Source organism: Dendrobium catenatum, unplaced genomic scaffold (assembly GCF_001605985.2).
Source record: "Dendrobium catenatum unplaced genomic scaffold, ASM160598v2 original_scaffold_86292, whole genome shotgun sequence".
Lineage (NCBI taxonomy): Eukaryota > Viridiplantae > Streptophyta > Magnoliopsida > Asparagales > Orchidaceae > Dendrobium > Dendrobium catenatum.
The window spans coordinates 66,955-82,397 of NW_021404733.1; the positions used below are offsets into that span (position 1 = coordinate 66,955).

Below are 15,443 nucleotides of genomic sequence, written 5' to 3' on the forward strand. Positions count from 1 at the left end.
TTTACAATTTAATTTATCATAATCAATTTAAAAATACATATTTTTTTATAATTTTTTATTCATAATAAATTATCGTTATTTTAAATTTATCTTGTTCCAAGGAAAATTATATTTTAAATAAATATTTATCTTTTTTAAAAATGAAAATTTACTAAAAATTATGTTATATTTATTAAACTTACATTTAGTACTTATTAGTATTAATTATAGAATTCATTTTAATTGATTAATGAAAAAAAGAAAAATATTTATATAAAATATTATTTTCTTTAAAATAAGATAAATTTAAAATAATAATAATACATTATGAATAAAAATACATAAAAATATGTATTTTTAAATTGATTATGATAAATTAATTTGTGAAAATTTTTGACACATAATTACTCATAAAAAATTCATTCTAAATTATTTATTAAAAAATAAGAAAAAATATTTACATTTAACATTTTAATAAATAAATTTAATGACCTAACTTCTAACATACATGAATATCTCTCATACTTTAGTTCTCTTATATTTCTTATATACTTTTTAGTTAATTTCTCTCTCCTACATTATCTCTCCTGAAATCCTTTTTTTTAATATTTTTAAAACTTGGCAAGTTGCTCATTGAATGGGCGACTTTGCCTAGTTGTAAATTTAATTTTTTTATTGATTTAATTGCTAATTATATTATTAACCGTATTTATTTTAAAAATTTGCCCCATGGGTTAATGGACCATGACATAAAGCATACTTGAGGCTTATTTAATAGAATATTATTATTATTACGTGTCTGCCTTAACCACATGATTGATAAATGGGTACCGGCCGTATTAGGTAAGCACGCGGTTGTTGAGTTTTTTGCTTTTTTTGGCGAAACGTTGGTGAATTATCAGTCACCCTTAAACCTCACCCTCTCAAATCCACCCATTGTACTCTCGCGCACCCACTGACAGGAATTTTTATTAGGTCCGGACAACGCTCTACGTCCGGACGTCAATAAAATATCTCCACATGCTCTTACTCTTTACCGCGTGGCCCGACGATCCGACCCGGACCGGAACCCAATATTGCTATGTATTAGCTGATTTGTAAAGACCACGGTATTGCTAGGTTTTGCTCGGTATTGCTCGGTAACGAGAAATACCATTATGTCAAGACCAATACCTAGCAATACCGAGCAATACCTAGCAAAACCGGGGTATTGCTTTTTATTATTATCCGAACCTATCTCTGCGTTCGGTCACCTGACCCAATAATTTGCCCTCAAATCCACCCATTGTACTCTCGCGCACCCACTGACAGGAATATTTTTTGGGTCCGGACAATGCTCTACGTCCATACGTCAATAAAATGTCTCCATATGCTCTTATTCTTTACCGCGCGGCCCGACGATTTGGCCCGGACCGGAACCCAATATTGCTATGTATTAGCTGATTTGTAAAGACCACGATATTGCTATGTTTTTCTCGGTATTGCTCGGTAACGAGAAATACCATTATGTCAAGACCAATACCTATCAATACCGAGCAATACCTAGCAATACCGAGCAATACCCCGGTTTTGCTAGGTATTGCTCGGTATTGCTAGATATTGCTCGGTATTGATCTTGATAGAGCGATATTTCTTATTATTGTCAAGCAATACCTAGCAATACATGAACATAGCAATACCGGGTTTCCGTTCCGAGTCGGGTCGTTGAGCTACGCGGTAAAGAGTAAGAGCACGTGACGACATTTTATTCGTCCGGATGTAGAGCTACGTCAGGTGTCCGAACCTAATAAAAATTCCACTGACAAACCTGCTGGCTAAGCAAAGAAAGAAACAGAAAAGCAAACTCTAGAGAAAAGAAATATGTAACAGCAAGAGAAACTTGTCTCACGGCTTCATTAATACATAAGATTTGTACAGTTTGAGTATATATAAATTTGAACAAGGTAATTAATTATACAAGTTGTGGGTAACTGTTGGTAGAGGTTGGTTACAACTGCAGGCGAAGTGTCATAGTCAGTTATTGGCCACTCTGGTGATCCATGCCAATGTTTGTTGTGCTCACAGGCCCCGCAAACTAAGCATTCATGGAATGAATGGTTAGTTTGAGACGAAGATCTAAGAACCATGCCGTCGAAAGTGAACGTCTGCTATTTGGTCGGTGGAGCTGATGTGCGAGATGTTTATTGCGCCGGCCTTGATATGTTCACTGATGAAATAGTAGTCAATTTCAATGTATTTTGTACTTGCATGAAACACCGGGTTGTTTGCAAGGGCAATGGCAGACGGTTATCACAGTAGATTACAGCCGGTGATTGTTGAGGAATTTGAATTTCTGCAACTAGTCTGCGTAGCCATAGGACATCGGAGGTGGTGGAGGATATGGAGCGATACTCAGCTTCGGTTGAGAATTTTGCAACTGTTACTTGTTTCTTTACGGACCAGGAAAATCAAACTCAATCATGAAATAATTTTTGTGAAGAGCCGTAATCATTTTATTGATTTTGTACATTAAAATGCTAACATTATTAAATATAGCTGTGGATCCTTCATGATTGGACCGACGAACAGTGCATGAAATTGTTGAGGAATTGTTGGAAAGCATTGCCCGAAAAGGGGAAAATGATTGTGGTTGAGTGCATTCTTCCAGTGGTGCCCAATGAAGCTATAGCAACAAAAGGTGGCTTCCAGATTGATCTTGCCATGTTTGTTGTCACCCCTCGAGGAAAAGAGAGGATGGAGAATGAGTTTAAATCATTGGCAAAGGAGGCTGGCTTCTCTAATTTCAAATCCATCTACATATTTGCAGGCAGTTGGGTTATGGAATTCATCAAGTAGATTGTTGCAAGAGCTACATGCATTATGTTGGCTTCTTTTTTCTTAGTTTCGATTACTCGTTCATCTCTTGTTTCTATTATTTGGCATTCACTAAAATAAATATTTGCTTATTGTTCATTGTTAAACTCATTGTCATCATCACTATTATCCCAATTGTTATGTCTTTTTTAATTTTATCTACAAAACTATTTGCCATTTGTTTCTCTTATTTTGCATGTTTTTTTTTCTAAAACTATTCACTTAAGGTTTTATTTGGGACAGCTTTCTTACTGCTTTTTAAAACAATTTTTTATTACAATTTTTTTTACCTAAAACATTATTTTAAAAAATCGTCAAAAAGCTGTCACAAACAAAACTTTATTGATAAGAACAAATTGTTGAAGAGGCATAATCAATTAATGAACTTTCACTTGCAATCTTAATTATATTTGATAGCCAAATGAATAACATTTTAAAGCCACACGCTTCTAAATACAACATAAATATGGGAGAAATCTAAGTGAAAAAAAAAAAATCTTTAAAACCCGACTATAAATCACTTTGACTCTCAATATCCTGATTTTGCTTTTGATCCATGTAATATTTATCTCAGTTTAGCTAGTGATGGATTTAATTCATTTAAGTTGATGAGTAATATGTATAGTATTTGCTCTGTGCTTTTGATTCCTTATAGCATGCTTCATTGGATTGTAATGAAATATATATATATATATATATATATATACATTTTATGTGCTATTTTAACATGAGAAAAAGTGTAGGAAATGATATTGACATTTATTTTCAAGTACTTATTCATGAGCATTATGAATTATGATATAGAGTTCAAAGTTGTGATATTATAATTGGACAAACATTCAAGATTTGTGTTGCATTAATGTGGGCTATTAATGATTTTTTCACTATATGACATTATCTGGGTGGAGCATCAAAGGAGGACTTGTTTATCTTTGTTCTGCCTAAAATACAACGGAAAAAAAAAAATTCTCTTATTTGGGACATCGTCATTAGCATCCAAATAATCACATTTTTTGTTGATAAAAATATTATTTTTGTAATATAGAGGAAGTTGAAAAGCAAATCAGTAAGAAAGCTGTCCCATCTTATAATTGCCTAAATTTAATGATCATAAAGAAAATAAGTGATTTTATGCATATAGTAATTTCATTAAAATGCAACAATCGAAAAAGACTTATGTGATTTTTATTCATATAATTTCACACATCATAGAGCCTGAATGATTCTAAAATAAACTACTAATTTAATAAAGAATAACACATTTCTTATTAATTATGGTAACCTTCAAGGATATATTAGAATTATTGTTAATTATGGTAACCTCAAAATTTGTGTTTTGTGAAAAGTAATAGAATTAGATCTTGTAACGGTCGAAAAAATTTGTGAAGATTGGTTAAACTCAACTATACAAGTTTAAAAAGACAATAATATCAAATGAGAAAGAAGGCTGCCCAACTTGCTACATAATTATGTATGATAAATTTAATGGAATTCTTCAGATACCTTTAATTAATTATAAATTTCAATCACTGAAGCGAGTCTATAATTCAACTTAAAAGCTTAGACCGAAATCAATTCAATTCCGTCCCCAATCCGCTGCTTAAATTACAATGTTTAAAGCCATACAGAGCTATGAGCACAGGTGACGTAAGAAAAAGATAATCTTGACAATGTTAACTCACAATCTTTTGTCAAATTTATAATCATGCAGGTTGGCCTACGCAGCATAAATCCTGCCAGAAAACCCGCAAGAATTCCCACTTATCTGTAGACCGGCGCCATTTATGTCCCTTCCCGCTAATTCTTATTAATTTTAATATTAATAATAGTTATTAATATTAAAATTTAATAATATATATATATATAAAGAAAAAGAAAAGCAAAAAAAAAAAAAAAGAGTTAGGGTTTTGTTATGAATTTTCATATTTGAGCCAAAATTTGAAAATCAAATATGAAAATTGAAAGTAGAAGATTTGTGTGTTATGCATGAAATTTCCCCAAATGAACACTGGGAGATCACCCTACGCACTCTAGTAGCTTTGTGGGAGGGAATCTGGTGTGACGTTTGCGACGAGGTGGGTGGGCCTCGAAACGTTCTTGTAGCATGACGAGGACGAAATTAAGTACCAGTAGGCGCCTCAATGCCAGCAAGGAAAGAAAGTTACACATTTTTAAAACAGGTATCTCGAAGACTCTTAAGCACTCTTGTAGCGTGGAAGAGCTTGAAGAAATACGGTCAAGGTGTCTCCCGACTCCAACCTAAAGCACTCTCGTAGCGTGGAGAGGAAGGCCCGACTACCAAAATCCCCCCTAAATAGGAGAGATGCCGGAAGGCTGCCGAAAATTCAAATGTACAGAGGATCTAAATTTGAATTAAACATAGTAGGCTTAAACTCAAACGGACAGCAGGGAACTGGACTTCAAATTAAAAAACGAATGATCGCTCTAAATTGCCAACGCTAAATGATAATATGGACCTTTCAAATGCACAAGTCCCTTGCAAAATGAAGGAAGTTGACATGCAGTCATATATTATAATATCACTTCAGCCAACATCAGCTAGTTGACAAATGAAAGCTGTAGTACCCTACAAGTACTGAAAATTAATGTGGAATGAACATAATAGCTCACTAGCCAGCATGCATGAAAAGGTTAGTGATGAATGAAGCAATGCCCTAGAAATCTCAACATGTATTTAGCAGAACATTTATGGGTAGTAGTTGGAGATATGAAATACATACATTAGTCTACATAGAGACGATAGCAAGCAGCAAGTAATAGATGCTACAACACTCTCACAACCAACATCAATTTGCAAGCGAATACACCAATTCACTACAAGAAAGAAAAGATGATATGTATCGAATACAAACTTAAAAGCATCACAAGCAATAATGTGAAATGAGAAATACGTCATAAAGGTCACTTAAGGAGATTTGTCATAAACATCACAAGCAAGATGCACGAGAAAAGTGAAATAAAGATATATACAGGTTATGTTAGACGATTTGCATGCAATACAGCTCACCCGTGGATAACGATAGAAGTCTCACAGTGCCTACAACGATTGTGCTTACAAGTTATAACATGGGGGCATTGCAAGTGCGATGAATTCTCTAGAAAATATGAATGAGAAGATTTGCAGCAAGCGCAATATATTGCTTGCAAACCATAATGTGAAACTTTAAATGGATAGTGTGACGCATTCATATAGAGCATACTAGTTGAGATATGAATGCCGACAAGCAATGAATGAATTAGTTGCAAATATAGCTCAATTGATGGTCAACAATCACTTAGTGATAAGTGAATACACCGATCTCTAAAAGCAAAGACAAGTGAAATGTAGAAAATGTAAACATCTACAAGTCGTCGTAGAAGATCCATCATATACACAATATGCTATTTGCAAGCAAGCATAGAAACTTATGACAAATGCAGACACCTATGAATAATATAGGAGGTTTATTAGTACATGACAGCCTACCCATAGAAAGCAACAAGCAATTCACACCTAGGATTCCATGCCACCGAATCTACAACAGTCATAAAAGTAAATAGAAGGCATCTATAATCTCTCAAATAAAACATCACGTACGTCAAATGACAGTTACCTGCACAACTAATTAGGGTCAAATAAAAGTATGCCCCTATAGATGTACTGTAATATGTATATACACAAACACAAAAGTGCAGATACAATCATATTATATTGTATACATGTAAGAATACACACCGCATGGGACCCGAAGAGCGTGTTAAGGGTATACACATGACGTCTGAGGATACTGCGCGGTCAAATGATAAATTCAAGTTTGAACTTGATCCTTCTATACAAGTAGATAGGACCCGACACGGTTTGAACCATCAAACAAATGTACGATCATGACGTTGACTGAGATATTTATTTTATTACTTTTATATTATGCCTTTAAGGTCTATCAATAATAAAAATCCACTAGTAAATGTACAAAGCCGGTAATGAACCTAATTCTATGTTAGCATTTAGAAAGAGTCGATAAGGTCCAATAGTTGCTGCCCATGGTAAATCAGAGAAAATTCAAGCTAGCCCGTGCGGTGAACATCGAGTTTTATGTGAGAGTATTGTTCGATAACGTTAACATCAGTGAAAGAGGTCGAGAGATCCATCAAGGATGTAAGACCTATCCATGTTATTTATAAGAGTATTTCATGGTGACATTAACCTATGTGGAAGAGACTGAGAGAATCCATCAATGATGTATGACTTGTTTGATGTTGTGTGTTAGAGCATTACTTAATGATGTTAACCTACGTGAAAGAGATCAGATCGAATCCCCCAGGAATTGATCATCTAGTTATTGAGATAATAAAGATTATATATTTATCGAATCAAAGATTTTAAGATTTAATTGACATACTCCTAGAATGTTTGACCTATCCAAAGTTCTTAGTCAAAGCATTGCTTGATGATATTAGCCTATGTCGAAGAGGTTGAATTGAATCCCCCTGGGATTGATTATGCCTTGATTGGAAGGGGAAAAATACCGCATATATCCCAAATCAAAGGTGAAGAATGGCCTACCTTTAGATTATTATTGCCTTTTTTGAGGTCGAGATTAAGACTTTATCCAAGGAGTAGAAGTTCATCTATGGAATGTATAAAGCTTGCAATTTATTAGAAATATCATTGTATTTGCTAGAAGCTTTATGAAAAATAGTTTTTCAAGATATCATCTTGGATGTTGGAAGCATTGGAGGAATCTTTTTTACCATGGCTATAGTCAAGGTTGTCCCTCAGTCCACGTCTGATTCCTAGAAAATTAATGCAACAATAGCTGATGTCAAGACAATGACATGACCGATCTTTCGAGATTGGTGCAATAGCTTTCCCCTAGTCAGGAACGATGTTCCCACATATGGTGTCAAATTGTCGCGTCCTGAAATATTCATGGTGGTAGAGAAATATAAACTTTAACATCTTAGCTTTGTACGAAGATCCAACATACATATAGATAAAAGATAGGGGTATTTTATTCATTATAGACACCATAATTTTTACGTGGAAACCCCTTAAAAAGAGAAAAAACCACGAGGCCTACCCTAGTTTGAATGAATCCACTAGTGCTTCAAATCAATTACAAATGAGGCCCTTCTTTAGGGAGAAGACCTTCGCTTGATGTAGCTAATATACATCATATAGAGTGCATTACATGGTGGGAATTAGAACAATTAGTATTGATATATTCGTTTGGTCGGCAGGACCATAGTTAGAGGACGACGGAGGTCAGAAAGAGTGTAGTTGGAAAGACCGTAGTCGGCGGGTAAAAGAGGTCAGAAAGAAGTAGTCGAAAGGACCGTAGTTGGTGGGTGACGAAGGTCGGAAAGATTGTTGTCAGACGATGGAGGTTGGGAGGACCATAATCGGCATTCAACGTAGGTCAGAAAGACCATTATCAGGCGATGGAGGTCGGAGGGACTATAGTCAGCGAGCGACGGAGGTTAGAAAGATTGTCATCATGCGATGAAGATTGGAAGGACTGTAGTCGACGGTTGACGGAGGTCGAAAGATCATAGTCTGGCGATGGAGGTCGTAAGAACCGTAGTAGGGTGACGGTGGTCAGAAAGACTGTTATCCGGCGATGGAGGTTGAAAGGACCATAGTCGACGGGCGAAAAAGGTCAGAAAGGTCGTAGTCGGGCGACGATTGTCAGTAGGAAATCGATCATAATCGATGGTCGGGTGTAAGTCCAATAATAATTTGTGGTCGAGGGGAAGTCAAGCAATGGTCGGTGGTCGGGTAAAAATCTGACAATAGTTGGAAGCCGGACGGAAGTATGATGATTGTTAGTGGCCAGGCGTAAATCCGGCAATAGTTGGTGGTCGGGCGAAAGTCGACCGACAATCGAATGCCGGCCATAAGTCCGACGACAATCGGTGGCCAAGAGATGGTCGTGGAGGAGTTTGATGGTTAGAGAGATCTCAGATTTCTCTTACTCTAATCTCTTCTTTCTCTTCATTGCTCCCATGCTTCCTCCTTCCTTCCACCTTCAATGAAGAATGAGAGTCTATTTGTAGTTTTTTAGGAGTTGTGTGGCCAGTAAATAGGGAGGAGACCAAGAGCATGTTGGGAGTGTTTTGAATGAATGACTGATATTGACTCCTTTGATTATGGACTGTTTATCAAGTTTTTAAGTACCTTAATGATGTCAACATTGAACAATCTTAGACTCGTTCGATTCGTCTCGTCAAGCCGCTTGATTTGACTATGAGAATGTCACGTTTGGAAACCATTTGGTCATCCAATTTATAATTTAAGCCTTCCAAGTGCACTTCGGTTCTTCGACTTGGACCCATTTTGGCTCGAATTGGGTTTCGTTGGGTTCGTTTTTTTAGACGTCCAGTTATAGTATAAGTTTGCAAAAATTAGAGTTCGAATGGTCCCGAATTTAATTTTGGAAGTTTCTAACTTAATTTGGCCTCGAGATTCGTGCCCGATCAGATTAATTTTTTTATGATATATCAATAACTATGATTAATAAGTTAATTTAAATTATATTTATATTTGAGCTAATCAAAATTTATATTTCTTAAAATAAATATAATAGTTATAATATTCATTATGTTAAAAAAAAATTAATATTTCAAATTAATTTTGTTAAATATTTAAAAGATAATTTGAAAGTTAATTAAAATATCTAAAGTTAATTAAAATTTGATTATTTCCAAATGGGTAACGGCGGTTTTAGGTTGTTGAGTTCTTTATCAGTCACCCTTAAAAGTAAACCCCACCCTCCCAAATCCCACCCACCGCGCTGCCACGCAGCCACAACTCCATCGCAGGCATCCCCTCCGACCTTACTCCACATAATTAATGGATAGTTACAACCCCACCGCCGATGGAAGTATCGACGACGAGGCCGTCTGCCTCTATGTGACGCAGCTCGTCAGCTTATCCGCCATCACCATGACCCTCAAAGCCGCAATCGAACTAAAACTCCTCGAAACCATCTCCCTCGCCGGCCCCGGCGCTCAACTCTCTCCGTCAGAACTTGCCTCTCGCCTCCCCATCATCTCAAACCCCCAAGCCCCCGTCATTCTTGACCGCATTCTCCGCCTCCTCGCCAGCTACTCCATCCTCACTTGCTCTCTCTCCCCATCCGGCGAGCGCCGCTATGGCGCTGCACCGGCCTGTAAGTTCCTCACGCCCAACGCTGATGGAGTTTCTATGGCTCCTCTCGTTCTATTGAATGATAAGGTTATGACGGAGACCTGGTATTACCTCAAGGATGTGGTGATCGAAGGCGGTTTTCCGTTTAATAAGGCCTATGGGATGACAACTTTTGAGTACCAGGGAATGCATCCAAGCTTCCAAAAGGTGTTTAGTGATGCGATGACAGGCCATTCGACTATCATTATGAATAAATTGTTGGAGATTTATGAGGGTTTTAGTGGGTTGGGTTCATTGGTGGATGTGGGAGGCGGAGTGGCGGCGACGTTGGGGAAGATTACGACCAAGTATGCTGGGATTCGAGGAATTAATTTTGATCTTCTGCATGTTATCTCTGTGGCCCCTGCTCTTCCAGGTTTATTGATTTGCTTACATGAATTTTTATTTTATTTTTATTATTTCATGGATTGGTGGAACGCGCGTACAGATGTTGAAATGTTAATAGATGATAACAGGTGTTGAGCATGTGAGTGGAGATATGTTCGAAAGCGTTCCCACTGCTGATGCTGTTTTTCTGAAGGTCAAACTCATTGCTTTTGAAAAAAAAAATTCTCATTTTATTTTAAATTTAAATTACTTATCCTAAAAATTTTAAATTTGAATTTCATTTAGTTTTTTTTAGATAGTTACTATTACACTGACCATTTTTGCTTTTTTTTTTTAATTACGCTCATCTCCTTTGTTACTAACATATAATACATATTAACTCAATTTATTTTTTATAATTATATTTACCTCTCTATTCTTAAATTTTATAAGAAAAATCAGTGAGATATATTGATGCAAAATGAATTTTAAAATTATTAGATTCCCGCATCAATTATTGGTTTTCTGCCTTTCTGCACGTAGAATGATTGACTTATGGCTCGGTCTTTAAACACATGTGAAAGAAACTTTTATCGTTTTAGGTTAGAAGTACCAATTTTTTTAAATTAAACGGGTTTTTGAGTTGACCCGGCAACCCGTCGGGTCAACCCGAACCCAACCTAATTTTACGAACGGGTCGGTTTTCCGAACCCGAACCCGCTTCGGGTCAACCCAAACCCGAAAATTCCTGGTCGGGTCCAATATTGACAGGTTTAGTTAGAAGCATTTAATATTATTGAAAGCGATACAACTACATATTTACATCTTTTTTTTTTGTGGGGTGGGGGGATATATTTACATCATCGCAGTGAATATTTTTAAACTGAGTATAAAAAGTAAGATTATAGGTGGGTTAGAGCATGGTTCATAAATCAGGGATGAGAACAAATTAATTTTGAGGTGATTTAGGGTCTGTTTGGGATAACTTTTTATTTTTGGCTGTGAAAACTGTCTCAAATGAAGCTTTTATGTTTGGCTATTATTTTGAAGAAATTTATGTGATAGAAAAGTTGTGTTTTAAAGTGCCTTTCAAAAAATTATTTTTTTCTCATAACAATTTTACAAAAAACTTTATAAGAAATTGCAGCCATCCAAAACAGATCCTTAGTGCTGGCTCAAAATCAGCTTGAACCTATGAAAGTTGGCTCAAATTAGGTCGATTTCTAGCTAGCTCGGTAAGAATCAGCTCGATTTTACGTTTGTTCGGAAGAATCAACTGAACACCCCAAGGCTCCAAAGCAGCATCCACCAAACCAAGCACAAAAAGCTATTTTTTTGGATTTCCTCTTCCTTCGTTTACCCACCGAAACGAAAGAATCACGCATACCACCCACATGTTCAAACACACCCTCTTCGTCAACTTCAAAAGGAGAAAATTAATGAAGAGCCTTCAAGCCAATCAATTTGTGCCTTAACATTATCCCCCGATCTTGATCCCACATGGGCATACAATGCGTTAGCAGACAGTAAAGCAACTGGGACATCAACAAGCTGTTCATTCACTCATAATCCCATAGAGGAGAGTGACACAATCAGATTAGTATGCGTGACAGGAGAAGCAACAGAAGGATCCAAATCAGTAGAATCAATGTTCATCACCTCCATATTAACATTACAAAATGAATTAGGAACACCATCATTAATTAGTACATTAGAATCATGAGGAACGAAAGGAGTAGCAGCCACATTAAGTAAGCAATTGTTCTGAACACCAACCTCAACAACATCCTCATTAAAACAACATGTAAGAGCATCACAATCCGCAACATAATCCACATTATTGCCACAAGAATGAGCTAACGGCAAGGCAACAATCAAAGACCCATCAATCTCATTAGCAACTTGCTCAGCGGGAACACACAAATCATCTGCCAAGAGCACAACTGAAAGCCCCACCCCACTAGTAGGCAAAGGATCACTAGAAACGGTCTCAACAGACTTAAAAACCAATGGAAAATTATTACCATTATTGTCAGGCTCAACACCCACATTAGTATGTGCAACCAACTGTGGGTGCATGAAATGACATTTCAATTTGGAATGCCCCAAAGATTTACAGTGGGAGCAATACGGCGGCAAATCTTCCAAAACCACAGACGGGATAAAACCCAAATTGTCGGGACCAACCCACACCTTATCGGGAAATTGTTTGAAAACATCTAATTCTACCATCACATGTGCAACTGAAGGTCTAGAGCCAGTGGAGGTGGCATGATCAATTTTAAGGGGGAGGCCAAAAAATGGACCTAAGGCCATTAAGAATCATAGGAAAAAAAAAAAAGATGAGGTCTCAGATTTGGGAAAGACGCCCAAATCAGAATAATATGTGACTCAACATCAACATCAAGCGAAGGCGACCACTTAATCAACCTCATGTAATAATTATTGATAAAATATGAGCGGTGAGCAAAGACACGACAATAATCCAAATCATTCACAAACTTGATTAAAACATTCTTTGGATTAAGAATACTTACCAAAATTTCACCGATGAGCTTAAGGTTGAAAAAAAAATTTAGGAATAGCTTCAAAGGAGGGTCGATGTGTAGGAAATTTCCCAACCAAAGCGAAATCAAAAGGCTTAGCAAGAGCAAAAATTTTGACCTCTGAAATCAACAATGAGGGCAAACTACGACAAGTAGAGATTTTCATATCAGGAAAAGAGGAAGAGCTACTAGATAAAGCCTCACGAAAAGACCTAGAAGGGGTTTTACCATCCAGAAAACTCGGATCAACTAATTGTTTGCCGGCCATCGACAAGGGCCAAGAAAGCACAAACAACTCGAAGGAAAACACCAAAAGAATGGCAAGAAAATACCCTGAACCGAGGCCAGGCCATAGCGGGAGCAACACCGGCGGAACTCGTGCATAAGAGGTGCTAGGGCAGAGCCCTAGCGAACGGGACGTTGGGGAAAACATTCCATGAATTGCCAGACATTTATCTGATGAATCTTGAATCATATTCCTGAGCGAGAGAGGGCCAACGAGAGGAGGTTTATTGCGCTAGTCTACGGCTCCTCGTGAGAGGAGAATGCAACTACTGGTCGAGTGTGGAGGTCGGTCGGCAGAGGCGACGGGAGCTTCACCTGGAGCAGCTCGGACGGAAGAAGTGATCACAATGAAACCTAGTTATTAGTCGTAGGAAGAATTAAAATACTAAAAGCTTGCCATTTTAACATATTATTGTTATTATTTACATATTGGCAAAAGTTTTCAAACTTCCTATTTTATACCATCACATATTAGAATTGCTTAGCAAACACTCAACATATATGATAAAGTATTAAACGAAGTTAAATAGAACCCAATCATGAAATAATTTTTGTGAAGAGCCGTAATGATTTTAATGATTTTGTACATAAAAAGGCTAACATTATTAAATCTAGCAGTGGATTCTTCATGATTGGACCGATGAACTTTGCGTGAAATTGTTGAGGAATTGTTGGAAGGCATTGCCCGAAAAGGGGAAAGTGATTGTGGTTGAGTACATTCTTCCAGTGATGCCCGATGAAGCTATAGCAACAAAAGCCGGCTTCCAATTTGATCTTGCCATGTTGGCAATCACCCCTGGAGGAAAAGAGAGGACAGAGAATGAGTTTAAATCATTGGCAAAGGAGGCTGGCTTCTCTGATTTCAAATCCATCTACATATTTGCTGGCATTTGGGTTATGGAATTCATCAAGTAGATTGTTGCAAGACCTACATGCATAAATGTTGGCTTGTTTTATCTTAGTTATGATTACTCGTTCATCAATCTCTCTTGTTTCTCTTATTTGGCATTCACAAATAGCAATATTTGCTTCTTGTGTTAAACCCATTGTCATCATCCCTATTATCCCAACTGTTATGTCTTTTTTAATTTTATCTACAAAACTACAGGCCATTTGTTTTTGGTCTTTTTCCCCCAAGTGTTAACACTATCTTCTTATTAATAGAATAAAACATTGAGGGATGTTTGTTAACATAGAAGCTAAGTCAATGTATAAGAGTTTCTTCTTGTACTACTATATTGAGAACTTGATGAGTCTTATTTTACTTTTAATATCACATTGTTCTTTAGTTTCATGTGCATTTTCGTACCACTAATATTATTTTTGCATCTCCTGCAAATGCTAAACTATCCAAATCCATATAAAGCATATTAAACATAGAGCATTGTTACAACTAATAAACAAATAATTGCTTACCTGATACAGCCATCAATCCAACTTACGTCCACACCTAATCAACACTCGATTTTAATGCCTTGTGTTTTGTGCAAAGTAATACAATTAGACACTGTAACAGTACAAAAATTTGTGAAGATTGGTTAAACTGAAGAACTATAGAAGTTTAAAACGACAATATCAAAAAGATAAAGAAGGTTGCCCAACTTGCTTCATAACTATTTACAATAAATTTAATGGAATTCTTCAGCTTTCTTTAATTAATTATAAAGTTTCATCACTTAAATTAGCGACTCTATAATTAAACTTAGTAGCTTAGACCGAAATCAATTTAATTTCCTATCCCTAATCTGCTGCTTAAATATATTGTGGTGCGGTATTGGTTCATGTTTTGTTACCTTCAATGGATAGCCCTTGTTTGGCTTTGGTGTGGGTGTGTGTGGCCTCATTTCTGAGTCCGGTTGGCGCTCGGCTTCTTCACTTTGAGCGGTGCTACTTCTCTCTTGTTGATCCTGTATTGGCCTGTTTTTTGGCTTTTCTTGATTTTTCCTTTTGTTGATTGTAATCGTGTTTATTTGGATCTTAGGCTCAATTTGTTTTATTTCAAATGCTATTTTTTTATTATTTAGTTGAGCTTTATATATATCCTTTGGGGGCTTGTAACCGTTTACTTTAAATCCTTTGGGGGCTTAGTTTTAAATTAAAATTCATTTTTTATAGATATTTTATTTTTAATATAGAATTAATTTAAAAGATTTAAATATATTATATAATGTTAATTTAAAATAATTTTAATCAATATATTTTAAGTTAATCGAGTAGCTTTTCTCGAAAAGCTTATGAGTTGAGCTTGAGCTCGAGCTCATTTA

General features: G+C 36.3%; 2 protein-coding genes across 2 annotated transcripts; both read left to right on the top strand.

The window, feature by feature from the left end:
- The first annotated feature begins 2,103 nt into the window (after nucleotides 1–2,103).
- Nucleotides 2,104–2,814, top strand: LOC114578589 (caffeic acid 3-O-methyltransferase-like). The gene is made up of 2 exons (XM_028691907.1): nucleotides 2,104–2,211; nucleotides 2,515–2,814. Exons 1-2 carry the CDS (start codon nucleotides 2,104–2,106, stop codon nucleotides 2,812–2,814), a joined length of 408 nt encoding a protein of 135 aa, XP_028547740.1.
- Nucleotides 2,815–9,614: 6,800 nt separating this feature from the next.
- LOC110108293 (caffeic acid 3-O-methyltransferase 1-like) lies at nucleotides 9,615–14,370 on the top strand. Its single transcript, XM_020838870.2, has 3 exons — nucleotides 9,615–10,397; nucleotides 10,498–10,562; nucleotides 13,798–14,370. Exons 1-3 carry the CDS (start codon nucleotides 9,686–9,688, stop codon nucleotides 14,092–14,094), a joined length of 1,074 nt encoding a protein of 357 aa, XP_020694529.1. The 5' UTR covers nucleotides 9,615–9,685; the 3' UTR covers nucleotides 14,095–14,370.
- The last annotated feature ends 1,073 nt before the right edge of the window (nucleotides 14,371–15,443 follow it).